The following is a 27676-nucleotide window of genomic DNA, read 5'->3' as shown; positions in this document are numbered from 1 at the left end:
ACTGAGCCACGCTGGCTGGGCCTGTTCTTCAGTTTTGGGAGCGGGTGCCTGGTGCTGACTGGAGACATGGCCACAAAGCAGACATGCAGGCAGGCTCAGAGCGTCAGCTGCCTGGCATCCCCTGCAGGGCTCGGTGCCACACTGCTCGCATCTTGAGTGAAGTTTGCAAAACCCCGTAAATGCTAAGCCCTGTGAAGCTGCACCCGCTGCAGAGGGAAGGAGCACGGAGGGGGTGTGGAGGACAGGCCATGCTAATTATAGTATCACATTCTTGTTTCCCTGATTAAAGCCGAGGATTTGCACACTAATTATCTACAGAATATCAGACATTTTGCAGGTCTGCGGAGGGACAGGTCTGCTCTTTAGGATACCTCGCCGCATCGCCAGCTCTGTGTCCATGTGGCCAATTAGCGGCTTCCCTTTCATCTGTCAGGCCTGGAGTTTGGACTCAGCTTCTGTGGTCTCTTTTAGACTCTGCCTTCTGTGGGGCTAAGTTCCGTGTGGGATGATAAGTGAACAGAAGGCGTGATTTCTTCAGGAGGGAGGCAGGGCGAGAGGTCCGAGAACACAGCCACGGCTGTCTCTGGATTCAGCACTTCTGCTTTGCCCCAGACCAGTGGTCGGCAAACTGCGGCTCACGAGCCACATGCGGCTCTTTGGCCCCTTGAGTGTGGCTCTTCCACAAAATACCACGGCCTGGGCGAGTCTATTTTGAAAAAGTGGCGTTAGAAGAAGTTTATGTTTAAAAAATTTGGCTCTCAAAAGAAATTTCAATCGTTGTACTGTTGATATTTGGTTCTGTTGACTAATGAGTTTGCCGACCACTGCCCCAGACCACAGCTGGTCAGATCCCAGCCCTCCTCCCGCTCTGGGGAAAACAAGCAACAGCCTCCAGTTGGGAAGAGGCTCTTCCCACAACCCCTAGATCCAGTTCCGCGACTGAGGTTTGCTTTTCTGCTCTTCCTTCTTCGTCTCCTTTGAGCCATGCAGGGTAATTGGCCCAATTCAGCCGGGTGGGCAGAGCATTACTGGGTAGACTTCCTTGGTACTTTCTTCAGTGATGTGAATTACCCGGCTTCCTCCCTCTGCCTCAGTGCTTCCAGACCCCGACCTGCCTGGACCAGATTATACTTTGTGTCAAAACACAGTGGTGGTGCTGGGATACCCACCTGCCACATAGGCATTTGCATGCGCCACAGAGTGCAGAAGGGAATATGGGGTGGATCCGGCGTATTGGGCCCTGGGACACGCCGGCAGTCTGTGTGGAGGTGACTTGGAGAGGAAGTGCTGAGCAGGAGGTTGACGGGCAAACAATGGACCCTAACAGGGAGGTGAAGCAGTTACTTGGACCGTTTCCCCCATAGGCCTAGGGTGCGAGGCCAGTTGCTCTGACTTGGGTAGTCACGGGAGGCTTGTCGCCTGTGTCCGTGTGAATGAGGCTGTGTGTGGGGACCCGCCATCGGGCAGTGGCATGTAGGATGGACAGCTGGGAACCGAGGCCTCAAGGCGAAGGCAGGCCATGACAAGGGTCCCTGCTGCCCTGTCGGCGTGGCGTGTGGAGGGGAGGCCTGGGAAGGTGACCTGAGCCCAGGGCCTGGGCGCTCAGAGCCTCTTCGGTTTTGGATTGTAACCGTGAAAAGGAGTGACAGTGAAATGGAGGGTCAGGATGGGCTTTCTACCAATGCGCCTTTTAGGCCACGCTCTGCGTCCCTTGAGTGTTGGGAACAGATGAACAAATGCCACGTCATTGCCTTTGAAAGAAACATGAGGCTGGAAAGAGTCTTAAATGTCATCGGCTTCGCCCGTGGCCCAGGCGGCACAGCATCGCCTCCATCCCGGACAGATGGCTCGCTCGCTCTGCTCTCTGCCTCTCCGGGGACTCCACAGGCTCCCCACTCCTTCCCGCTGGGACAGAGGGGAGCTGCTGGCAGTGAGAGATGGGTCTTTCCCTTTGTGCTTTGTAACACCCCTTCGAAGTGGGAAGTTCTCAGTTATGTCTAGCCAGAGTCCCACCAGCTGCAAGGCAAGTCTGTTTCATCCTCTGTCCTAAGTGGCGATAAACATGATGGATGTTGTAAGACCGACATTATAGCGCTCAGGAAAACCAAGGAAGCCCAGTGAGACCAGGGTGGCCTCGTGCTCTTCATAGTAATTGGATGTATTTTATTCGTGGGCTGTAGCTTCACTGGTAGGGAAACAATGGAATAAAAACATCTCCGTCCCTTGCCCAGCCAAAAGTCAGACCCTCTTTCTGAAAGTAGTTTCCAGTAGTCTTGGTTTTTGTTTTTTAAAAAAAATATTTTTATTATTGATTTCAAAGAGGAGGGGAGAGGGTGAGGGAGATAGTAACATCAACGATGAGAGAGAATCATGGATCGGCTGCCTCCTGCAGGCCCCCTACTGGGGATCGAGCTTGAAACACAGGCATGTGCCCTGACCGGGAATCGAACCATGGAACCGCGACCTCCTGGTTCATAGGTCGATGCTCAGCCACTGAGCCACGCCGACCAGATTCCAGTGGTCTCTTACCCATGATTTTATCTCCCTGCCATTTTGAAATCTGGTTGTGTTCTTTTGGCAATGATGATGGCGCAGGCATCCTCTCCATGAGGACGGATACTGGGAAAGAAGACAGGGAGGAGCCCCGTCGGAAAATCTCAAGAACTCGAGGCGGGTGTGTACCGGAGCGCACCCTCCAGAAAGGTGGGGAGCAGCAGGCGTGCTGATTGACTCCCTCCTCTGGCTGCCGGGAGGGCGGACAGAGCACACCTCCGCACCTGGCAGTGCCCTGTATTACAGCGCACACCCTGTTGGGGTCCCTCAAGTGGAAAAGGCTTTTATTTATTCCGAGGGAGCCTGAGTCTATAACATATACAGATACATAAATTTCCATACAAACACCTTCCTCACCGGCTGTAATTAAGATATTTGCATGTAAAGAGAGCAGTGTGTTCCCTGGCTTCCTCCTGGTGGGGAATTGTATTTCTCCCCTCATCCCGGAAACCCGGGTCCTTGTCTGTGTCTAAACTGGAGGAGCAGGAGGCGGAGGACAGGGTCAGTGTAGCATCTGATTTTTTTTTTTTTTCAGGTTTAGCTAATCCCACAGGACAGTTAGAGGTGGGGAGGGGAGAGCCTGAGAGAGTGGGCAGAACACCCACTAATTCTGGACACAGGGAGATAGTCTTTGAATCCTGAGCTCCCGTTTATGAGCTGTTGTGACCGTAGGACATTTTATTAAATGCTGTCAACCTTAGATCCTGATCTGGGGGAAAAAAAAAAGAGAGAGAGAGAGAGAAAGAACATACTTTTGTGTGGTGCAGATTAAATCAGATAATGTATGCAAATTGCCTGGTATCTATTAGTCTCTCCGTAGATGGTAATTATTATTCTTTGTAAGTGAATAAGGTAGAAATTACCTGTAAGAAATTTCAAGTGATTTGAAGTTACAAGCCAAGGCGCTGCCCAGGATGGTCCCTGGTGCTGGGTACTCACGTTGGAAGGGAGAAGAGCCCCCTCAGGAGGACTCAGGGGAACAGAAACAAAGCCCCTCACATTCAGGTTGGTCTGTTCAAGGCCCCGCGGGAAGGAGAGGTGCTGGGAGCTGGTCCGAGGCAGAGCCTGCGCACTGTGGAACGGACGGGTCCGACCAGGAGCTCCCTTTGGTACCTGGAGCCGAGGAATTCTACCGTAGACAAGCGTCTTCAGCGTTAGATCTGTTCTCCAGGTCTTCTTTCTGCAGAGGAACACTTCAGTTTTGGGGTAGAGGCAAGGCCGGCTTAAGATCTTCCTCCCTCCTTCCTCTCTCCCACCCCATGCTACAGGGTGGCCACCGCTCATTCCGGTGCCTAGCGTGAGACAGCGATACGCGAGAGCTTCGGGAACTGTTGGCTTGGGTGCTGTTGGTTTCACCACCACCACCACCAGTACGGTCCTCTTATTAAACCATCATGCACATTCTGGGAAAAATGAGTCAAGTTCCTCAAGGTCCCAAAGTGGATTGGCAGGGGTGGTCAATACGCCATCCCTCCCTCCAGGCAGTTACCATGACAACCTTGGCTACCTCGTCCCCCATTGAGTTATGCTCTTCAGCTTCTGTAGCTGCGATGGACCTTTGATTTGTGGTCCAGTTTATTCTTGAAGTTGATAATTTCCTTACCCAGTGGGTCCATCCCCAACTTCCTGGTCTTTGTATTCATTCATTCATTCATTCATTCATTCAAGTCTTGGAGTCGTTGGGTATGTGCATGTCCTATAGCTCTCTACAGCATACGCAAAGGAATCCATTATGTTTCCATCACAGTGATTTTTCACATAAAAAGTGCTTCATAAACCTACTTAATTAAAAAATATATGATCTTATGTCAGATGTCTACAATGAGTAAAGAATAATGCCCCCACTGGCATAGGCATTTTTAAATGGATCCGCATAGGTTCCCCCTTGCCAGACACCAGTGGTCAGCATGTGGGGACCCTGGGTAGGTCCGTCTGACAGATGCAGTGCTGTCAGCTAAGGGGACATCCCTGGGTCTGATTCCCCATCAAAGGCCCCAACATCTACTTACCCGGGATGAGGCCTGAGAGAATAACCCATAATTAAAACACCCTGAGCACTGTTATTAATACACACAGGGGCCCCGATGATGTGAAGGCCATATGACCAAAGCATCACTCCCAGGGAGCCGGCCCGTGTGGGTCCCGCTCATCTCGAGACAGTTCCGATGAGTCAGATGGCCAGTGCCATTGGCTAAGGCAGACTGACCTGCTCATCTGATGCCAGGGGTTCCTCAGCCTCCGAGCAGGTTCAGAAACACTCCAGATCTTTCTACTAAACCCACCTCTCTCCCGTGACCGAAGCCAGCTGGGGACAGACATTGCCGTTATCCAACCCCATGACTACCCGTTTTCCAGGCCCCGTGACCAGCCGGCGCCCCTTCTGAAGGACAGAGACCCTCTGCGGGCTGTCCTCCGTCACTGTGGCATGTGAGTGGGCCCTGCAGCCGCCCCTCACTCCCAGGTGGCAGGATGGGGAAGTGCAGGTGAGGGAGGCAGTGCCCTAGGCTGGTTCCTCCGTCATGTGACATGTAACCGAGTGCCCAGTGAGGCAGCGGGCTCTCCACCCCAGTGGCCTCCCAGGAAACCCGGCCGACCACGTTTCAGAGCTGCATGGAGATGCACTGAGAGCGTGCGGTTGACAACATCAACGTTTTGCTTGTTTTCAATGCTGAGATCCTCAGAGTCAGCTCTGCAATAGAAAGTACTTGGGCGGGTGCAGAGGGGAATGGTGAGGGAAGGAGCAGTTACTGTGCACGTGTGAGGGGCTGTGACGAGGACAGATCCCCGGGAGGCTCTGAAATACCAGGCCAGGTTCTCCCTTCCCCCGTCTGCACGTGGACAGGCCTGCGTTCTTCCCCACTCCCTCCCGCCTCGCCCTCTGCCACCTGCCTGCCGCCAGCTCACCTCCCTGGGACTGTTGGTCTCTCTCTGAGACCTTGAAGCTTGTCTCCGTCCTCTCTCTGAAATCCGCCATCTCTTCCCCATTAAAGAAACATCTTCCTCTGACCTGTCTGCCCCTTTGTGTCCTTGACCGCTGAAATGGGACGTTTTCATCTTCCGTCTTAATTCGGGGGCCTCTGATCTTACTACTTCATCTACTCTGCTTTTTCGGGGTCACTAATTATCTCATCCTGGCAAAATTCTAATGAGTTTCCTCTAAAAAGTGGAATCCTCCTTTGAGCTGTCTGTTGAGGGACGGGAAATTAACTCCCCCGTCCTTTCTCCCACCTCTGCACTCCCCACCACGTAACTTTCTTGTTCATTCCCCTTCCGGGCGGTTTCTTACCTCTTCCACTCCTCTCATTTAACGTTAAGGTGCCCCTGTGTCAGACATCTACTCGGGAAGCCTCACTCACTCGCCCGGTTATAGCACTTTTATGCAGAAGCTGTTGAAATGTAATTTTTAGCCTCCCCCTCCCTTCTCTCTGATCCCTTCATCAGTATGTCTCCCCTGGAGAGGTCCGCGGCCATCGGACCTTGGCTAGCTGGAGACAAAACTCAGCTCGACCGCCTCCTGCTTCTCGGACACTCACAGCATTCAACATTCTTGGAAGGGTCCCCGAAGGGCGAAGGGTGGTCATCCTTGGACCTGCCCCTCCACCCCTGGGCCTAATATATTTGTATTGATTTCAGAGAGGAAAGGAGAGGGAGGGAGAGATAGAAACATCAATGATGAGAGAGAACCATTGATCGGCTGCCTCCTGCACGCCCCCCACTGGGGATCGAGCCCACAACCTGGACATGTGCCCTGACCTGGAATCAAACAGTGACCTCCTGGCTCATAAATCCACTGAGCCACACTGGCCAGGCCTGCTGTGCCTCTTTACACACCTCAGCGTCATTTCTTCTTTGCACGAAGTCAGGAACGGCCCTGACATGCACCCTGACCAGGCCAGGCTCGGAGCCTAGCTCTCCAGGTCCCTAGGCTCCCCACCATTCCTCCTGCTGGTGTAAGAGCCTTGAGCGAATCTCCTCTTCTCACTTCCCGAGCACCCTGTCACTCTCCTTCCCGACCCCACCCACTAGAAGCCCCTCAGTGCCACCCGGCCAGTCTGTGCCCCGTTCCACAGTGACGCTTGCCGATTGCCACCGTCACCTGAGGCCTTCTGCATGCGTTCACTAAGCTGCCGCGTGGCTTAAATAACGGAAACTCATCAGTTTGGAGGCTGACGTCGGAGGCCAAGGTGTCAGCAGAGCTGGTTTCTTCTGAGGCCTCCCTCCTTGACTTGCAGGCGGCCACCTCCCCCTGCGTTCTCCCAGGGTCTTCCCTCTGTAGGTGGCTGGGTCCTAGTTTCCTCTTCTGTTAAGGGCACCAGTCATACTGGATCGGGACTCACCCATATGACCTCGTTTGACCTCTTTAAAGACCCTGCGTCCCTGGACAGCACGTGCCAGTGCTGGGGGTGAGGGCGTCCATGGAGTGTATCTAGGGAGGGGAGCATAATCCATCACGTCTTCTGGTCCCTCCCACTTCCCATCTGTTCTCTCTTTCCTGTCCCTCCTGTCCTTTCTCCGTCTGCCCCTCACCCCCATGGCAACCCAGCGGCCCTCTCATCGTCTCCACGCGTCTGCTCAGCATCCCTCTGTCGGTTGCACACCCGGGTGTGTTGCTTCATAAGCTGCTTTCTCGGGTCATTCCGTGCTGCTCCGCCCCCGGGTGGACCGAGCGCAGGCCCGTGTCCGTTGTCTCCCATGCACAGCTCGTGACCCGGCAGGTGCAGGAGGAATGTCCTTGCTCAGCGACCGCCAGTCCCCTAAGGCGGCCCCACACCCCCTCCTCTGACTTCTCCAGAGGCCTCTGGAGGGAAGCAGGTTTTTCCTGAGGGTCATGGGCCTCGTGCACCTGACTCTGCTGTCAGCATGGGCGGGGGGCGGGGCGGAGGGCAGAGGCTCCCCCCAGCAGGTGGCGTCCGGCCAGCTCACCTCCTTTCCAATCCGGAATGGCGGCCGGGCAGGACATCTGGGCGGGCAGCCTGGTGGTGAACTTAGCAATTTTCCCACGGAGGACAGGAGGGACGGATCTTCCCTCCGAAGCTTTGGGGAAGGCACTATTCCTCTGCCCTAAGGCGGGGAAGATTCTAGATGAAGTCCACTTCCTTCCACACTGGTCGTGGGCCGGGGTCCTGTGGGAGCAGAACGGAGCCTCGGAGGGAGCGTTGGCTGCTGGTGGCTCACAAAGGCAGCGGGCGGGTGCTGTGTGCGGGGAGCGGCGATGGTGCGTGTGCTGAGCCGCGGGCAGCCTCTCCGGTGGACTCCCGAGTGAGGGCCGTGGACCAGGGTTGGTGCGCTCAGCCTTGCCCCTCGCGGGGCGAGAGAGGCGTCCGCGGTGTGGCCGGGAGAGGCGCGCCGTTCAGTTCACATGCTGCTGCCCTTCCCCTTCCTTTCTCTGTCCTTCGTGCTGCCTTCCTCTCTTCATCCCTCTCTTCTCTCTCCCCTGCCCTGCTCTCTCCTGCGGTCACGGTCAGGAAGGGCCGTGCCAGAGGGGCCCGGTGAGCATGTCGTGGCAGCGCCAGAGGCTAGCGGCACCGGCAGCTTCCACAGTGAGTCCGGGGTTCTTTCCGGGGCCGAGGGGCGGGCAGGGCAGCCACCCACAGGCTGGCCGCTTGCGGGCTTTGGAGAGGAACGTCCATGGGGGGCTGCTTCCCCCTCTCCTTGCTGCCTCACCCTTGGGGCATCACTGACTTCCATGGAAGTTTCCTGCCAAAGCCATTGATGTGCTTGGATGTCTCGTGGCGAAAGCATGGTGGGGCGAGGGCCGTGCCTGCTGACAGGTGCGCCCCGGGAGAAGGCGGGGCGCGTGGCTGCCAGGCTTCTGTCCTGCTGCGTGTGGAGGCGGGAGGCCTGCATGGACCCCGGCCTGGCTGCTTTCTTGCCTTGCAGGAGTGTGCCCTGCGCGCTGGGACGCATTGGATGCCTGCCCGCTTTAGGGAGCTCAGACTGCCCCGGAGGCAGGCGCGGCGTCTGCGGGATCAGAGGCCGCCCTGCTGACCAGGTGCCGTGGGTCTAGGAGGTGCGCTGTCCAGGGCCGAGCTCCTGACGGGGTCAGCCCCGAGGACTTGGGGAAGGCTGTCCCCTCCGCAGGGTGATTTCTGTGGGCGTTTCTGGCCGGAGATGGACGTGCTGCGGAATCAGTGATGCTCACCCCGCCCCGGCTCCACCATCAGCCCAGTGAGATGGCTCCCTCTCACGGTGTGCTGGGGCTCTTTCCTTCCGTGTGGGGAAGGTTTCCTGCGGGAGGGTAGAACCATGACATTGACCTGTAAGTCCCGCCCGGGCCAGGGAGAGCCAGTCCTGCTGCCGTCCCGAGATGCTCCGCCCTGCCCCCCCGCCACGTGCCGTCTCCACGCACTGACTGCGTGTGCGGTGGCTCGTCTGGAAGTGAGAAACCTCGGTTTCTGATACACGACCCCGTCCTGAGGGTCAGGGCTGGGCGCACAGCGTTTCTGTAGTTCCATTCATCCCCTGTGACTTGGCGAGGGAGGGCAATGCAACAGGGCCTCCGGGTTTTCCCAGGATCAGGGTCTCAGAGGGGTCTCCTCGGCACTGGTGCTAATAACGGCGTTGGGAAATCCTCACCTTCCATGCCGTTTGCTGAGCCGTGGGGTGGGGGAGGGGGGCAGCGTCTCCAGGTGGACTCCTGAGGGAGGCCGTGGCCTGGGGTTAACGTGTGCAGCCTGCGCACAGCTAGAGCTGATGAGAAGGAACGCGTTGGCGGGCCCCGGGAGAATTCTGAAAGAGCACCCCTGCAAGAGGCCCATCCCTCTCCTCTCCCGCTTCTAAAGCGTTTCCTTCACACCAGGGCGGAACTCGTGGTTTCAGGAGTTGACAGGTTTCATGCACGTATCAAATTGGTTAAATGTATCAATTAAATTCAACAGATATCTGCTACTAATCAACTCCGTATTTGATTGTCTTCATGTGGACCCCTCTGAGAGTGACAAGGGAAGCTGTTACTAATTAAATAGAGACCATAAGCATAGGCGGTGCCTTCCCTGGTAGACGGGGATGTACAGTTACTCTACTTGTGTTCCGGGAACTGTTCTTGGCGCTAGAGATACAACTGTGAATAAAACAGACACCAATCCCTCCCTTCATCAGGGAGATGCAAAATAAAGACAAAGTAGACGAGATAGTCTGCGTGAGAATAATAGATGCTCAGAAGGAGAACACAGCACAGAGAAAAGGAAGTTTTGATGGTGATGGGTGTTGTGTGTGTATGTGTGTGAGGGGAGGGAAGGGGGGCGTGCGCACGCACACCGTGTAGACAGAAAGGTCAAACTTGAGTTGCCTGAAGAACAGTGCGTTTTCGTTTATTTACTTTAGCCAAGGAGGGCTCTCACGGCTTGGCTAAAATCTCTCTGAATCAAGTCAGATCTGGTAATTCTGAGTCCAAAGCAAGAAATACAGACTTCGGGATAACAGAAGTAGGGGAGGGTGAGTCAGCACCCCTCACCGGCTTGATAGTGTGGTTTCGTCTCTGACAGATGGCCCAGGCGTCAGAAGGCAGGTACGGCTGTGGGTTCATCCACTTGGATCCTTTAGTCTCTGACTGCATTGGCCATCTAGGCTGTCACAAGCCCTTCCTTTCTTTTTTTTTTTTTACATATAATTGATTTCAGAGAGGAAGGAGAGGGAGAGGGAGAGGGAGAGAGAAACATCAATGATGAGAGAGAATCATAGATCACCTGCCTCCTGCATGCTCCTTACTGCGGATCGAGCCTGCAACCCGGGCATGTGCCCTGACTGGGAATCAAACCTGTGACCTCTTGGTTCATAGGCCGCCACTCAACCACTGAGCCACGCCGGCCGGGCCATCTTTCCTTCTTTTATATCGTGTCCCTGGGGATGACGAGGGATGACAACTTACATTTGCTGAGCCCCCACACCAGTCAGGGCCTTTGCCAGGGGCTTAGATCACGTTAAGTTATTTAACCCACCCTGTTCCCATGAAGACGTTATCGTGGTCCCACGCAGGGATGAGAACGTTAATGTCTGAACACGGAGCTGTGGAGTAGGGGCCAGGGTTTAAGCCCGGGTTGAACTAAGTGGGAAGCCCTGCCTTTCCTCGTCAGACATACCAGATGGCGGGAGCGGGAGGGAGAGAGCAAAGGGAGGTAGGGCTCCCCGGGTGACCGCGGCCCTGCGGAGGCTGAGCTGCATGGCTGGGTCGGGAGCAGGGGCCGTGGTGGGTGGGTGTCGCTGTCCTTGCTGAGTGGGCATGAAGGTCCGGCAGCTGCCGCCGCCTTTCCCTGTGTCCTTGTCACCGGGCATGGGGGCTGGGCATGGAATACCCCGGGGCGTGACTGCAAGGCGCCCCCTGTGGCCTCCATGCTGGGAAGAGGTGGAGCTTGACTGGTGCATCCGAGTCCCTGGGCCACGCATGTTGGAAGGCGGGGTGCATGGGTCTGTGTGCAGATGATGGGGGTGGCGGGGGGTGCATGCAGAGGTCTGAGACTGGGCAGAGACTTCCCCGCAGGGGTCGGGGTGAAGAGTTGCATTTGAAGAGACCTCATCCCAGCAGAGGCTGCTGTTAGCAGGATGTCCCTGGGCCACATCGTGTTACGGTTCTACTAAACATCACCCCCACTGTGGGACCTTGTGTTTATCCGTCATGTGCATTCATAGACTTTCCAGGAAAATAGGTAGCATCTTGTTTGATGCACAAGACGAGCTCTTAGTAAGGGTGCGTGGCAAGCAGACCGCCATTTGCAAGCACAGAGCTGCGGTCGCCAAGGGAAGAATTATTTGGGGACGCCAGTTACTCCCCGTTTTCCCTTTATGCCGAGGCGGCTGTTGCCACCCGCCATGCTGCGATGTCCCGGGACTTCTGGGACGTATGTACCCAGCGGTCTCCGTGCACGTCCGGGCGGTGTCTGTCTCAGTTTCACGACATGTGTCACACGGGTAGAAAGACGGTATTACTCTGTCATCTGTCAAGGGCTTTCTTTGCCATCACAATGTCAGTGTCACTTAGGAATATACTCCGGGCACTTGAACGTCCCTCACTGCGTGCGGCCTCCTGTCTGTCGGATTCTGGCAGCCCCGCCAGGCGCTGGTTCTTGACGGCGTGGCCTGCGATCTGGTTCCCTCCGTCCCTGCGATTCTCAGAGCTGAGGGGCCCAGCGTCACTCACCTGCCTCCGGACGGTGGTCTTCTGTGACTTAGCCGGCCGGTCCCCTCCCCACAAAAACACCAGCGAGCAAAGCGGCTCTTCTTCTGCAGCGTTAACCCTTCCCAACATCCCTTCGCGCCTCTGCTCTGCACCCATGTGCCCCGTGGAGCCGCGGTGGGGACAGGGGTAAAGATGAGAAATGACAGGTTGTATTTCAATTAACAAGGGTATTTCTTCTTCCCCTGGTCACGTAGGTCCCACCTGCCACTCACACACACAAGCTCTGCTTTCCTTCTAGGCCTCAACGCACGTCTGTGAGGGCTTGTGTCATGAAAGTGCCTGGTCCAGGAACCTGCCTGACCCTAGGTCCCCCCGCCCCCGACACCCACCGACACCCGAGTGCCTGCATCCCCAGGCTGTGTCTCCCCTCCCAGAGGAACCCAGTTTTTCTAAGGAACCTGAGGACACACGCCTGTCTCTTTGCAGGTCCAAGGCACACAGGGATCATGTCCCTGTTTCCCAGCTGCCACTGCGGCTCGGAGGAGATGAGGCTGCAGGGAAAGTGGCTGTGAGCTAGAGACTTTCCTACAACAGCCAGGGGCTCGGATGGAGGAAAACCCAGCATAACTTAACAGCCCTGGCATTGCAGTGACTTCCAAGTCTTGTGATTCAAGACAGTTGAGACTGGTCTTTTGGGGAGACCCTAACCCCTTCTCCTGTGGGCGAGGCCTCCTCATTGTGTGCTGTGCCGCGTCCTTACAAGTTCAGGGAAATGGGTTCTGGGTTCCCGGGACCAGGCCTCCGGGTCCCCCCTGGAGATTTATGCGGAGAGAGGAGCCCTGCCCGTTGAATGGTAATCAGTCTTTGAACCCCTAGTTCCTCAGCGTTGCGCTCTCTGATGCTCTCAGAGCAGCAGGACAAAGTGGCCGGGAAGGGGTGGGGCTCAGGTGTCTGCGCAGGGGCTGTGGGAGTCGGGGAAGATGACAGGGAAGGAAGGGAGTCCCGGGGTGCCACCCAGGACTGCTCACGGGGAACGTTGCCCCAGTCCCATGATGAGATGAGGTTCTAGCTCTTTGTTCTGAATCTCACCTCCGAGCTGGTCAGGTCTGTCTGCCTCCACTCTCCCCGCGGACGGATGGCTCATGAGCAATCCATACGTGTGCAGGGCTGTGACAGGACCTTCTCCGGGCGCTGGCGGGGATGACGTGAGTCCGCCCTCCCTCTGCCAGGACCTGCTGGCTGGTCCTCCCTCCCGAGGATCAGCCAGTTCCTCTGACTTTTGCTGGAACTTGCGGCTGATCTAATGGATGGTAGGCGTCCGGTGCAGCCTCCGCCCTCCTGGCTGGGGAAGGTGACTCTCTGCTGAGGGGCTGGTCTCAGAGCCACACGCCATCAGCCAGGCCCCCGTGGTGCTCTGTGGCTGGGGAAGCCCTGGCATGCGGGTGTCAGGCTGCAGGCAGGGAAGGGGGGCAGGGTGGGCAGTAGGCAGGCTGCAGTTCTGCCCTCGCTGAGCACACCGGCTTCCAGCCGGGCCCTGGGGTCTCTCGGCATCTTTCTTCTCCAGTCCCTTTCTAGAAATAGACATGTGAGTCCTAGAAATAGAGACTAACCGGAGGGTTGCATTTTCCAGGGTTCTATCAAGATCCTCTCAGCTGCCAGTGACAGAAAGCCTAACCCAAGCTCTCTTAAGCAGAAGAGACAATGTGTGTGTCAACAGTCACGGCCTCCAGATTTAGGAAGTGTTTCTGGGGCGGCTTAATTCTAAGACCCAAAGAAGTCCCCGGCCTCGGCATCTGTTGCTTCCCTCTCCCTCTGTCCCTCTGTCTGCCTCTTCTTCCTGCCTGAGACGGCGATGGGAGAGAAAGAGACGTTCACGGGAAATAGATTTCCCAACAATCAAGGCTGGTGCATTTTGGAAGTCGGGATGGTGAGTGCTGCAGCCGGTGGTCTGGGGCCTAGAAAGGAAGACCGTGTCCCTTAGGGAGGCCCTGCCGTGGCCAGCCCGCTGAGCGGCCTGGCATGCCCCTGTCATGTCGGCAGGAGTCGGCCGGGCTTTCTGGGGAGCACAACCTACAGAGGAAGGCTGAGGAGGCCACGCCGGGACTGCCGCTTTCTCCCTCTGTCTGGGGAGCGACCCTGCTTCCCGGGGTCACTGTCTTGAACTCGTGCGGGGCCCATGTCGGGACCAGCTTCCCTCACCGCATCTGCATGCAGATTGCGATATTTCTGAATGAAAACCCTCCTTCTGCGCTTACGGGTGTGTTTTCTATAGAAATCTGATTCTAGGATCTCCATCACATGTCTCCAAGTCTGCCGCTCCCACCCGTCACTGTATGTCGCTCACAGCGTATGTACAGTGAGCCCTCTTTCAGGGGGAGGCGGGAGAACGCCGCGGGATCAGAGGGATTTCGGCGTGAGGCTTGGATCTTGGACTTGTCAGCCTTTTGAACTCAGCCCTTGCTCCCTCCCTCCCGGCGTCACCTCAGCACTCACCAGGTTGTTGTGCTGTGTCCCTGTTCCCTGAGACAGCCTTCCACTTCTGGCCCCTCCTTCTGCTGCTCTATGGAAGGGATCAGAGGCTTAAGTGAATGAAGATGAGGACTGCTACCCCCGGGATCGCCCACCCCAGCCTTATATGGCGCCACCTCTTGGTGACTCCAAGAAATAGATTTATTTCCCAGTTTTGTTACCCTGGGAACAAGATCACACAGGACCTGCTCTGATTTGCCTTCTGAGCCCTTGGAGACGTGAATGTGTGTAAGACTAGGAAGGCGTGGCTCAGCAGTTGAGCATCGACCTATGAACGAGGAGGTCATGGTTCCATTCCCAGTCGGGGCACGTACCCGGGTTGCAGGCTCGATCCCCAGTGTGGGCCATGCAGGAGGCAGCTGGTCAGTGATTCTCATCATTGATGTCTCTCTCTCTCTCCCTCTCCCTTCCTCTCTGAAATCAAGAAGAAAAAATATATATAAAACAAGAGTAGGAATGCTTTTGAAAAGATCATGCAGCTGATTACTGGCTTTGCATTTAAGACTTTCTCCTGGGTTCATCCGCAGAGCAGTCCTCCCCGCCGTCTGACCTTGAAGGGGAAGCCAAGGGCTAGGGCTGTTGATGAAGAGAGAAGGAGCCACCTGCAGCTGCAGGCCTCCCAGCAGGGCCCGGGATGCCAGATGCTGCGTGGAGGGACGGACAGCTCCGCCCTCCCTTTCATCCCAGACTGCCCTTGGCTCACACGCTCCGCTCCGTTGCAGAGCGGCGCCCTGGGGCCTGCGGTAGAGGCGGGCTGTGCGGGACCCGTGCGTCTCAGAACCCCAACCTTCTCCCAGTGCTGGGAGGGGCAGCCAGAGGTTTCAAAGGGAATATTTTATTTTGGTTAAATTAGCCTGAATCTAAACTGGAACCTGTCAGTACCCGAGTCGTACAGATGAATTGCAAATCTAGACTTAGCGCCAGGAGGCTGTGTTCTCCGCCTCCTTTTACCCAGTCGTGTTGAGCAAGCATGTGGGGTGCACGAGGATCGTTCAGGCCCGTGTGGTCCGTGGTGCATCTGAGCTGAGCCCTCCAGCTTCGTTCAGCGAATCGAGCCCCTTTAATATCCTCTCTAACGTTTGTTTTCACAAGGAGGCTTGAGAGCAGAGAGGAGGCTCCCCGTCCGGGCATTCCGAAAGGAAGACAGGGCCGAGTTATTTTTCAAACGACGCCTCTGACCTGCAGTGTCTGCTCTGTAAGGAATACACTGCTCGGGGCCGAAGGGGACAGTGAGGTCTCATGAGCCCCGGCGTTTAGACAGGACTCACACAGGAAGACAAAAGGGCGCTCTGAAAGGCATGCACTCCCGGGGCCTCCATCCCAGAACTGGCTCCAGCAGAGGTGGCACCAGGTGAGGGTTGGGGACAATCACAATGGGCAATTCATCCTCCAGGCTCTCGCCGCCCACGGCTTGGCTCCTCAACTCCTTGCATTCTGGGGAGACTCCAAGAGTTTTGCCTAATCCTGGGGCCACAGCTCAGCCTGAGACAGCCGTTCCTCGGAGACGCTGCTCAGCGGCTGCTCTTGCATAAGCTGTCAGGGAGCCCTGCTCAGAGGGAGCAGGCTGCAGTGAGGGCTTGGTGGGCTGCCTCTGCCCCTTCCCCGCCAAGGAGTCCCCAGCATCTCTGAGACCTGGGGCCGAGGTCTCCGCCGCGTCCACAGTAGTTGGCCCTGCTTTGTTCAGGGAAGGAAGAGAGGCACACAGAAGGCAAGCAGGTCTGTCTTACTGAGTCAGGAGTCTGGTCACTGCAGAAAACTCGGTCCCTTGTGTGAAGGTGGCATCCGTGAGATTTCCGTGACCGCGTGAAGCCACGGACAGACGTGCGTTTGTGACTGCACCACACACACACACACACACACACACACACACACACACACGCTGTAGGTCTAAGTCAGACAGACACTCAGCCGAATACACCCCCCAGGCACCCACCCACAAACTGGGGAAACAGTTCTGCCAGGCGACCCACAGCCTGTGCGCATCAGGGTGGAGAGCAGGAAGTGGCCCAACCGAAATTTAAACGTCGTCAGACTGGACCTGTAGATATATGTGTGTATTTGAAATATTTTTATTGATTTCAGAGAGGAAGGGAGAGGGAGAGAGAGAAACATCATGATGAGAGAGGATCATGGATCGGCTGCCTCCTGCACGCCCCCTGCTGGAGATAGAGCCCACAGCCTGGGCATGTTCCCTGACTGGGAATTGAACCGTGACCTCCTGGTTCGTAGGTCGAAGCTCAACCACTGAGCCACACCGCCATGCCCAGGTTGCAGGCTTGATCCCCAGTGTGGGGCGTGCAGGAGGCAGCTGATCCATGATTCTCTTTCATCATTGGTGTTTATCTATCTCTCCCTCTCCCTTTCTCTCTGAAATCAACAAAAATATATATTTTTTAAAAAGCATGTCTGCCCCTTGCATGCTTTAACTTGCCATCTAAAATTTTCAACATAATTTTAAAACAGTTGCCAGTAGCAAATATTGACATTAAAGATACATTATTTCTTTAATGTATGTAATAAACTTTAAATCCCAGAAAATTTGATACAGCATCTATTAAACACATGAACAAGTCCTTAAACAATTTTACATGGTTTCTTTTTCTTCTTGAATTTATATTTTCATTCCAGCTTCCCTACCGAATTTTATCCTTCTGTGTTATATTTCTATGCATGAAAGCCTTTTATTGGCCACTCTGTCATAATTTACTATGACAGAAGTATGTGTGAAGATTTAAATTTAATTTTTAATGTCCAATAACCATAAGTTTCTGGATGTTAAGAGCTTTTGGATTGAGTTATCATTACAATTATTAGTAATATACAGAAATAGGCAGTGGATCAACATAGTGTGCATGTATGCCAAGGTTTGATGAATATGAAAGATTACAAGTATAATATTTCCAATACTTCATGTATTTACTAATAAATATTATTTATTGCTAAAGTAAGAAAGGTTCCGGATCAATTCTGTTTCCTTCTCATTTTTATAAATATCAGAAATGAGAAGTGTTACTCGCAAGAGAGAAATAGGTGAGAAAGGAACGGGTTTTGTTATGGACACGTGACTCAGTTCTTGAAACCGTTATCTAGATACTTGCCTAAAATCTCATGTGGCTCTCTTGCCAAAACGTCTCTTTAATCTTCTCTCAGCTGATCATTCTTTTGGATCAGTTGTTTGAAAAGAACTGGAAACTACCCGACTGCAAAACGATTTATTTCCCAGCCACCAGAGACATTTATTTTCGACAACTGTACCAATATTTCATGGAGTGTCTCTGTACTCGAGGTTTTCTTTCCTGAGATTGAGAGTAAATGAGAGATTGGTCTTTCTCTTTGAGGGTGGCAGGTAGGGGTGTGTGTGTGGGGGGGGGGGCGCGCACGCACATGCATACAAATGCAATTGAGAAGGATTGCTGGCTCACAGGGGTTCTCAGTTTTAGAAAACACGCCCACACTATAAATGCTCCTCGGTGGGAGAATTGACAGCCAATCCATACCCATCTCATGCCTGTACGCTCATCGAAGTTTACACCAGCTCACTCGATTCCTCCACTTACTCTGCATCGTGTCTGTAAGCATCCCACAGGCAAACGCAAGAACCAGTGGGGAGGAATCTGTTCTTTACAATTTTGTATTAAATGTTCCTAAATTCCTGACTTCTGTTTTTTAAAACAAGAACCCAGGTACAATAGAACATTCTACTAGCTTCGATCACAAACATACCTTTCTTTAAAAAAAACATCATCTTTGGACAGAACTTAAATAAATTACGTCCCCTGTGTTTTCTTTATTCATAGAGAGGTTTTTCCCTTTCATTGTTTTTAAATTTATATATATGATACATGATCAAGATAAAATTTTGAAATATGCATAATAAAATAGGAGGTTGTTTTGTTGTTGTTTTTTTAAATCAGGGCTCACCATTACTCCCCTTTCTAGAGGAAACCACTGGTGTAATGTAATGCTATCTTTCTGGACCTTTTCCTGTGCACTCATAGAGTGATACGTTGTTGCCAGTGATACATCATTTACTTGCGTACACTTATAGAGTGATACATTATTGCCACTGACACATTATTTGCTTGTGTACACACACGTGTTTTTATGTGAATGAAAATGCTGATACAGATTTTGGATGTCTTGAGTTTTCATGTAACATCTCCTAGGCATATTCCCCATCACCACACGATATTCCTTTTAACTACCGCATCTGTGTTTAGTGACAAAGTGTTGCCCTTACAAACAATGAAATTACCATCTTCGACCAAGGATTTTTGCTTCCAGGAGCAAGCATTTTTGTAAGACTCTTAGAAATGAAATCGCTGGTTCAGAGGCCACTTCACATCCCCAGTGTGGGCAGATTCTGCCAAAGGTCCCTCAGACAAGGCTGCCTTAACCTGAGCAGCGGCATTTGAGAGTCACTCTTTCCTCACACGCTCTCCAGCACCAGATAGATGGTCTTTTCAACTTTTCTCACGTGACATTAACAAAAATGTGTCTCTTTGTTGCTGTGATTGGCATCTCTGCATGTGTTCGTGGCCATTTGTAGCTTTTTTGTGGGTTGTCTGCTCTCACTCTTTCCTCATTTTTTTTCCACTGGGTTGCTTTCTTAAACTAATGTAAAGGACCGCTTTATAATACATGGATTTTAATTCTCTGTCTGTTATATATGTATATATTGCAGATATTTTCTCTGTCATTTGTCTTTTAGCTATGTTTATTTTATATTGTTGCCATGCAAAGAAAGTATTTACTTGTACAAGTTGTATCTCCAAGTCCTAGTCTTTATGGCTTCTTGAACATGGGTCTTATTTAGGAAGGTCTTCCTCTCCTAAAGTTGTACAAATACTTTTCTTAAGTTTTCTTCTAATATTATTATTGTTTTGTGTTTTTTTTTATGTTTAGCTCTTTAATCCATCTGGAAATGATTTTTGTATATGGTGTGAGGTAGGTATCTAAGTGTACTTTTTCAATGAACAGTTCATTGTCCCAATGCTTTGCTTACTAACCCATCATTTCATATATTTGATGCCAATATTTATACATGGGTTTGCTTCTAGACTCTGTTTTGTTCCATTGATCCACGAAATTTGTCTGTTTCTACGCCAGTAACACAGTGTACGCATTGCTGTAGTTTGATAATATGTTCTGCTGTCTGATCAAGCAAATATCCCTTGTTGTTCTATTTTAAGCATATCCTAGTTTTTACCAGGCATTTCCTCCTCTAGACGGCTTTTGCTATCATTGTGTCAGTCCCCACACATCATTCCATTGGGATTTTTATTTGGATTGTGTGAGTTTTTAGATTAATTTGAATGAGGCATGGGAGATTTGGGAGATTTATGATACTGAGTCTTCCTATCCCAGGAAAAGACATGCCTCTCTAATGGTGTAGATCTTCTTTTATGTTTTTCAATACTTCTCTTCAGCTAGACCTTCTATATTTTCTGCTAAGGTTTAAGCCTAGAAATTTTAAATGTTTTGTTGCTATTGTTACAAGCAGTCTCATTTTCTACTGAATTGTGGAGTAAGTCCTTGCTATTGGTGTATATGAGAATGGTTTCATTTTTGGATGTTCATTTTACACCTGGGTAGCTTACTAAAGCATATAATTGTTCTGATAGCTTTTTAGTGAGTCGTCTTGAACAGCCATATCATATGCAGACAAAGGCAGTTTTGACTCTGCCTTTTTAAAAAAATACATACATATATATATATATATATATATATATATATATGTATATATATATATATATATATATATATATATATATATACACACACACACACACACACACATTGATTTCAAAGAGGAAGGGAGAGGGAGAGAGAGATCGAAACATCAATGATGAGAGAGAATCACCAATTGGCTGCCTCCTGCAAGCCCCCTACTGGGGATCAAGCCCACAACCCAGGCATGTGCCCCTGACCAGAATGGAACCTGGGACCCTTCAGCCCACAGGCCAATGCTCTATCCACTGAGCCAAACCGGCTAGGGCTTGACTCTGCCTTTTAAATATTCTCCCTTGTTCTAATTCTGCTTTATCACATTGGCTAGTACCTCACCTGAACAGTGTTGATAAAATCAGTGGTAGAAGATACCTCTACGGTTCTAATGTTGCACTAGTCAATATGATCTTTAGTGCGTTGCACAGAGGACATGACCTTCTGTTAGTAATGAACTAGAGCTTTGAATCAGGAAAGGTGTTGGAAAAGGATAGTTTTTCTCCTTTTATCTTTTACTTTAGTAAATTAAACAGATTTCTTTAAAAGACTGAGGCATTCTTTTATTTCTAGTACATAAAACGTGTTGAGTTACAATATGGAATTATTATAATCTATTGCTGATTCAATAAGATACTATTTTATTCAGGTTTTGAGACTATATTCATAACAGAGATGTTTTACACACATGCAGATAAGTTACCCAGACAGTGTCTGCGTTCATATGTTAAAGGCTGCTTGCTAAGCTTGATTGATAGGGTCAACAGGGAATTCAAGCCACAGAGTGTGGCTGGGGGAGTTCTTTTTACTTCCTGTTTTGGTTTTGGTTTGGAAAAGTATCAATAGGATAGAAAACTTTAATAGAAATCACCCATAAGACCATCTGGTCCTTGTACATATTTTTTTTTTTTTTTACTACAATTGTAATTGGTTTTGTATTTAAGTTTTTCTTCTTACCTTTTTTTAAATGAATATTTTTGAGTAACTCAATCATGGCATCTATACTTCAAATTTTATTGTTGCCTTGTCCTTAACATTTTTGCATTGTGTCCTTTGTGTCCTTATTAACCTTGCAAAAGGTCTATATTACTTTTGAAAGAGCTAATAATTGATTATGTAGATATAGTCTGTTTCCCTCTGCCCTTTTGATTGATAGTTTGTTTTGTTTTGTACTAATTCCTCGTTATATCTTTATTATTTATTTTTTTCCTGCTTTCTATAAATTTGCCTTGTACATCTTTGCTACCTTTTTAAAATAGAATTCTTATTTAATTAAAATCTATTTTAAATTATTTTAGAAATAAGTGCTTAAGTGCTATAAGTTTTTCCCCCAAATTACTTTAGCAATATTTCATAGCTCTCAATGAACAAGACGGTAGTTATTATTATGACAGTTTTAAATTTTATTTTCAATTGTTTTCTTTACCAAATGGTGTTCTTTTTAATCGACCAAAGAGCACCTTTTAAAAATTATCCTTTTGCTCTCCGTTTCTATTGTATTTTATTTGGTATAGTAAATGTTTCTTACTTCTACTTTATGTTGCTTACATTTGTGTCCCCTTGGCATTTTAGATTTCCTTCGAGGTGTAACATCGTGATTGGTGTTTACAAATGTTTTTTAATAAGATGCAACCTCTTAGGGAGGCCTGAAAACACACAACACTCACATCTTAGAGTGACAACTCATTGTTTGTACTTTAGAAACGCATCTCCACTTATGTTGTCTTTCTGATCTGTTAATTTGCCAAAGAAGGGTTTTGTTTTCCCATCCTAATTATAGGTGTCAGTTCCCTTTTATTTATAACCTGTTTCACTATTTATACGTTTTTGTTGCTATCTTAATTGGACCATAAAACTTTATAATTATCATAATGGTGGATTTACCATCTTTAAATATGCTATAAATCACTTTGTTGCCATATGCTTGAAATTTTTCATATATACATTTAATTTCAATATATTATTTATTTAATATATGTTACAATGTACATGGAATAGTCTATAGTCAACATATATTCATCTTTCCTTTTATTGTTTCTTGTATTTATGCATTCTTTCATCTTTAATATTTTCTGATACTTTCTCTTAGCTATGTCTTTTATAAAGAACATGCATTTGATTTTTAATATACTTTTTTTCTTATTTAACAGATAGTATTCATACTTATTGTCAATAGTGACATTACTTAAACTTTCTCATTTTGTGCTTTCTACTCACCATTATCCCATTCCTTTGTGTACTGATTTTGTTACTAATTAGAGGTTTTTTGGGTTATATTTTCCTAAACTGATTTGGAAGCTATATGTTCTATATCTATTCTTCTAGAAGCTACTTTAAAATTTTAGCAAGCTCATTGAAATTTAAGTCATTATAATCACCAGCTGATGACTGTCTGTGAACTCCCTTTCGGTCCCTTGTAAGGACAAAGACTTTATCAGGCTTTTAATTATTTCTCTACCTAATTTTCTATGCACTTATGGCTGAAATTATCTAGAAGTTTCATTCCAAATAAGTATTGCTAATAGTGGCAGTGGTAATACTGTTAACATTATTAGCATTATTATTTACTTTATGGCTTTGTTTAATAGAAGCCTTTATTAGTAATTGCACCCCATTTTGCTACCAAATTAGCAGCCATTATTTAGATTTAAATTGCATTTGTGTAGCTTATTTGCTTTGCACTGTTTGTTATGTCCCAAGTCTCAGTGTATATTCTAACATCTCCTTTCTGCTTCTCTGTAGTACATCCTCAATTAATTTCTGCGTCTTCATTTTTTGAAAGGCTGTGAGGGGTCAAGTTTCTGAGTCTTGGCTTGTCTGAAAGCAACATCACCTTCTGTCTTTACTCTTGTTACGGAGCAATCTTGATTATCAAATCCCAGGCCGAAAACATCTTCTGCAAATCCATATCATCATTTATCTTCTAAATCACTTCAAGTGGGCCAGGCAAACATGATTTCTCTTTTGAGAAGCGATATTGCCCATCTCCCCATAAGTCATCCTTCCTTAAATGCTCATCATTAGGATTCCTCCAGCCGGTCCACGCTGGCAGTGACTCTTCTGATTAATAGTTCATCAGGAATTCGCAGAGAGCTCTTTTATCAGCGGTAATCAGTTTCCTAACAACAAATTTCGTGTATCAGCCAGAAGTTCCCATTTCTAGGGCTGCCTTTACTAATGATGCACTTAGTCCCTGAGTTCTAAAACAGGCTCTGACTGTTACTTCACTTACGCTAATGCCAGTAACCTGCTGGGCCGTGAGGATCCCCCTAATGTTTTTCTCAGGGAGGGGCACCCCAATTTCAGTCACATCCTCTTGCCCTAGACGCTCAGATCCATAGTCCCCCCACCCCCATGGCTGATGTCCTCCTTGGGCTGTTTTGAGACTTTCTCCCTACTGGCCTTTGAGCTCTTGCTAAGAGCTGCTGCGCCTTCTCTTGAGGTCCCCGTGATTTCTTATCAGCGTGTGGTCTTCCTTACTTTTGAACTTCTCCATCCCCTTCCCTGGAAACACGGAGTCCTAAGTCGTGGTGAGAGAACATCAGGGTTGTCGTGTAGAAACTAAAGGCACATTTGCTGCACATGGACTGTATTGTGTCTTGAGCACCTTGGCCATGGATTCGAAACCGAGGCCTGCAAGTATTCCGATACCTGATGCTCGCTCAGTGACTCTGGGCTTCCTCTCGCCGTTAGGTGCCCTGTAGCCCCAGATCCTGACGCAGTCTCTCCTCCCGAAATCATCTGGTGACCTCTCCTTACCCTCCGCGCCAGGGGCCTCTCCTTCCTGGAGGTGCTTCCTCTCCGGCTCCTCTAGCCGCCTCCACGGCTGTAGGCCTCCTCTGGGAGGCTCTGCGCTGGCCTCCGCAACCAGTTGCACGAAGGGGCGTCTGTCTCAGGATAAAACGCATCGGGGCCCTCTCCGTGGGGAGCGTGCAGGGAGCCGGGACTGACTGGCCGTCGGCTAACCTCTCTGTGCCTCTGTCTCCCCCCTGCTAGGTCGGAGGTCACACCATGCTCCCCATCCGCTGGATGCCCCCTGAGAGCATCATGTACCGGAAGTTCACCACCGAGAGCGACGTGTGGAGCTTCGGGGTCATCCTCTGGGAGATCTTCACCTACGGCAAGCAGCCCTGGTTCCAGCTCTCCAACACGGAGGTACCGGGCGCGGGGCCTCGACGGGGGCGGGGGGCTGACAGGAGCGAGCTCAGGCCAGGACTCAGGGCATGAAGCAGGAGGTGGAGCCAGGAGAGCAGACAGGGGCCTAAGAAGGGGTGGGGGAGAGCTTCTGAGTAGGACGAGACGATAGCTTAGGAAATGAGGTCTAATTACCAAGAGAGCGTGAAATCAGATCTCCAGATTGAGAGGCAGGTCACGGTTCTCTTTGCTCTGCTGCTCTCAAAATCGCCAAGGTTTCGCTCAGAAACAAGGATGACAGAGCCACTGCGAGGTCTTCGATTGTGCCACTTGCGGGGACACCCCCGCTCAGGATGCCCAGTCGTCTGGGTCCCAAGGGCTCCGGGCCTGCCAGGCTGGGACATGCCGGCCGTGAGGCGGGAGGGCAGAGCCCAGGTTATTCACGGGACACAGGAACGCTAACGGTTAACGCAGTAACAATAAACACTGTGGATGCTTTTCATTGACACGAATCCTAAAGAATACAAATCCCATGTAATTCCCAAGCACCTTAGCTCTGTATGGACTCAGTGCTTTCCACACACACACACACACACACACATCTGGTGAGACGCAGGACAAAGAAGGCAGGGGGCTCGCGTGGGGTCCTGAGATGGACTGGCCCGGGTCTCAGAGGCGCATGCTTCTAGAACGTGGGGGAGGCTCAGGCCAAGGTCACCAGGCTCTTCTGCTCCCAAAGCCCGTCGGGGCGGTTCTGTGGTGCCTCCCCTGGAGCCGGGCCGACCCAGGAGTCAGTGCAGCTGGTAGGCAAGGAGGGGCTCCGTCCCCCAATGCAGTGAGCCCAGGCGAGGTGGGGTTCATCACCATGGCCTCTGCTTTCCGGAGAGACATGCGCACACAAGGCCTTTCAGATCGGAGTCGTGTCCGAATAGCCAGGAGATTATCTCTTCCTTGGGAGCTGTGTTCATCTGCGCTTCCTTAGGCCCTGGCCACGCAACCAAGGGCATCTCATCATTTATAAGCTGAGTGGGTCCTGAACGCATTTTCTAAAATGGGACAAAACAGTTTAATGACCTTTAAAAAAAATAAAAGTGTGTATGTCAGAACCCATTGTCATGATGTTTTAAAAAATTGCTGCTTTCTTCCTGGGGGTGGGACTGGGGGTGGGCACACACATGCACAGACATGTGCCCTGAGCACAGCTCGGGTCGTCTGGTGGCCCCGTAGAGACAGAACCTGGGCTGAGGGTACGAGGGGCGGCAGGTGCCCTGACATCCAGGCTGGCCTGGTAGCCAACAGTGTGTCTGGGGTCCTTCCTAACGGCTTGGTGCGGCCTCGGCCTTGAAGCAGGCGTCTCACCCCATCACCTCCCTCTCCACCGGCCCGGCAGCCAGGAGCCTCGGTCACTGGCAGTCGGGTTCTCTGCGGAGATTGACAGCCTGGTCAGCCCACTCTCGGGGGGACTCGGCCGAGGGCATAGGCGTCGGCCTTAGTTGAACTGGGTCCCTTTCCCGGGGCCGCGGGTGATGGTGGGTGGAAACGGGGCTCTCATGAGAGTAGGGGCATGAGCTGCTCACGTCCTCTCAGGAAGGCAGAGAAGTGAGCCATCGCAGACTCCGGTTCGACACGACCCGGAAGGAGACGTACAAGGGCTTGACAAGCCATCCAGGGTCATCAGAGTGACGCGGGGCAATAGGGCGATAGAAGGAGAAATAAAGACAGACCCTTCAGGTGCTCCCCGAGAGGTTCCCGTGTGTTTTGCCATCGCCACCTATCTTCAAGTGCGGGAACTGCGGCCTGGGGTAGGTGACATGCCCCAGGTGAGATGGCAGGAGAGTTAGTAGTTAGAGGGGTTAGAACTACCTGAGAACCCGCAGGTGAAACCTTGAAATTTCCCATGTTCAGCATCAGCAGAGAAGGTCCTTGAGGACTTGAAAATGGACCACAGATGGAAGGCTCGGTCCCCAAATGCCCAGCTAGGCTGGGGCCAGCCCTTTGTGCTGTGCGTCCCCGACTCCTCTTTACGGCTTTCCCTGCGTTATGGGGGCCATGCGGTCCCTCTTCTTGTTCTCCTGTGGCCCCTGCAGCACGGGTAGGAGGCGGTCAGAGCAGACAATGGATCCCCATCTCACAGGCGAGGATGCTGAGCTCCTGTGAGGTCGGGCGTGCACTGGCCGCCCGGCGGGGCGCTGAGTGTCCCCTCCTTGCGCTGGGGACTTTAAAATAAATGGCACACGCGGTTTAGTGCAGAGAGCGGGGAGCATGGGCCTTGCCGAGGCATGGCGGCACTCGTGGGGAGGGGCACAGCAGCTGGGACTGAGGGGAGCTCCCCAGGAAGTGGGACCCCAGAGGAGACGGCCACGGAGGGGCCAGGTGGCACCAGGCTCCCTCCCGGGGTTTCAGAGTCAGGCTGCTCATCAGAGGGGAGGGCAGGTCAGAGGCCAGTCCACTCCCGGGCAGTGAAGCAGCCGGTCATCCGGAGCAGCTTCAGGAGCGAGGTCGGAGGAGAGTCTGTCCAGGAAGGCCGGCCGGGAGGCGGAGCCCCAGGAACACCTGGGGGCACCCCTGCGATGCCACGCCAGCCCCTGTCCTGTCTCCCGCACACACAGGGCTCACGAGCGCCTCTGCTCTGTCTCCTGCCCCGCCCGCGGCCTGTGCCGTGGGTACCGGGCCCTGTGCTGCGCCCACCGGGGAAGCCGCGGCCTCCGGGGGGGCCGGCCGAGCTCCGATGTAACGTCCTCGTTCTCCCCGCTCTTTCAGGTCATTGAGTGCATCACCCAAGGCCGCGTGCTGGAGCGGCCCCGAGTCTGCCCCAAAGAGGTGTACGACGTGATGCTTGGCTGCTGGCAGAGGGAGCCGCAGCAGCGGTTAAACATCAAGGAAATCTACAAAATCCTCCACGCCTTGGGGAAGGCCACGCCCATCTACCTGGACATCCTCGGCTAGGCCCGCGGCGGCCGCGGTCACGGAGTCTTGCCTGTTGCCTCCTCTCTCCAGCCTCACACGCCCCCCTTCCACCTCACAGCCCCTTCCCCGCCCTTGACCGAAGCGAACATCTTCATATAAACTCAAGTGCCTGCTACACATACGACACTGAAAAAGGAAAGGAGAAACCCTGTAAGACAGTTGGCGTCTATATATATATATATAATATATATATAATATATATATTTATATACCTACTATCTATCTATATCTACAGAGAGACCCCTTCTCTAATCCCGAGAGAAGCTGCTAATACTGAAACCACGAGACTACAGCGACAGCTCAGAAAATCGTCACCGTTACGGACACAGACGAACGTTCCCTTTGACTTAAGCTGTGGCCCGTGCTTCCGCAGCGCTGGCTTTTCGGGCGGAAGACCTGGACGATGCACAGAGACGGGGGACGGGAGGAGCTGGGTGGACCCCGACCCCCTGCACAGGGGGCTGCCCTCCAGCCCTGCACAGGCTCCTGCGCCGATGGCAGGATGGCACCAGCCGTGCTCAGCAAGGACCTGCTCCCGACCGGGGAATCGATCTCCCCTGGCCACGCCCCCAAGCCTTCCCTCTTCCGGGGACCTTTGTCTCTTCCAAGACGGTTTTCTAACTCTTCTCCATCCCGGAAAGTGTCCTCCCGATGCCT

The 27676-nt window shown here is 51.6% G+C and overlaps 1 protein-coding gene across 1 annotated transcript in view; it reads left to right on the top strand.

Moving 5' to 3' along the window:
* The window catches only part of NTRK3 (neurotrophic receptor tyrosine kinase 3), a 223917-nt gene extending 196756 nt beyond the window's left edge, over positions 1-27161 (top strand). Inside the window, exons 17-20 of the mRNA XM_054713393.1 lie at positions 8019-8093; positions 19100-19141; positions 23915-24073; positions 26813-27161. Coding sequence (XP_054569368.1) covers positions 8019-8093; positions 19100-19141; positions 23915-24073; positions 26813-26998 — 462 coding nt within the window. The 3' untranslated portion in view covers positions 26999-27161. The remainder of the gene's footprint in view (positions 1-8018; positions 8094-19099; positions 19142-23914; positions 24074-26812) is intronic.
* The last annotated feature ends 515 nt before the right edge of the window (positions 27162-27676 follow it).

Source organism: Eptesicus fuscus, chromosome 25 (assembly GCF_027574615.1).
Source record: "Eptesicus fuscus isolate TK198812 chromosome 25, DD_ASM_mEF_20220401, whole genome shotgun sequence".
Taxonomy (NCBI): domain Eukaryota; kingdom Metazoa; phylum Chordata; class Mammalia; order Chiroptera; family Vespertilionidae; genus Eptesicus; species Eptesicus fuscus.
Note: the sequence above shows the minus strand (reverse complement) of the source record. Positions and strands in the feature narration are given on the sequence as shown.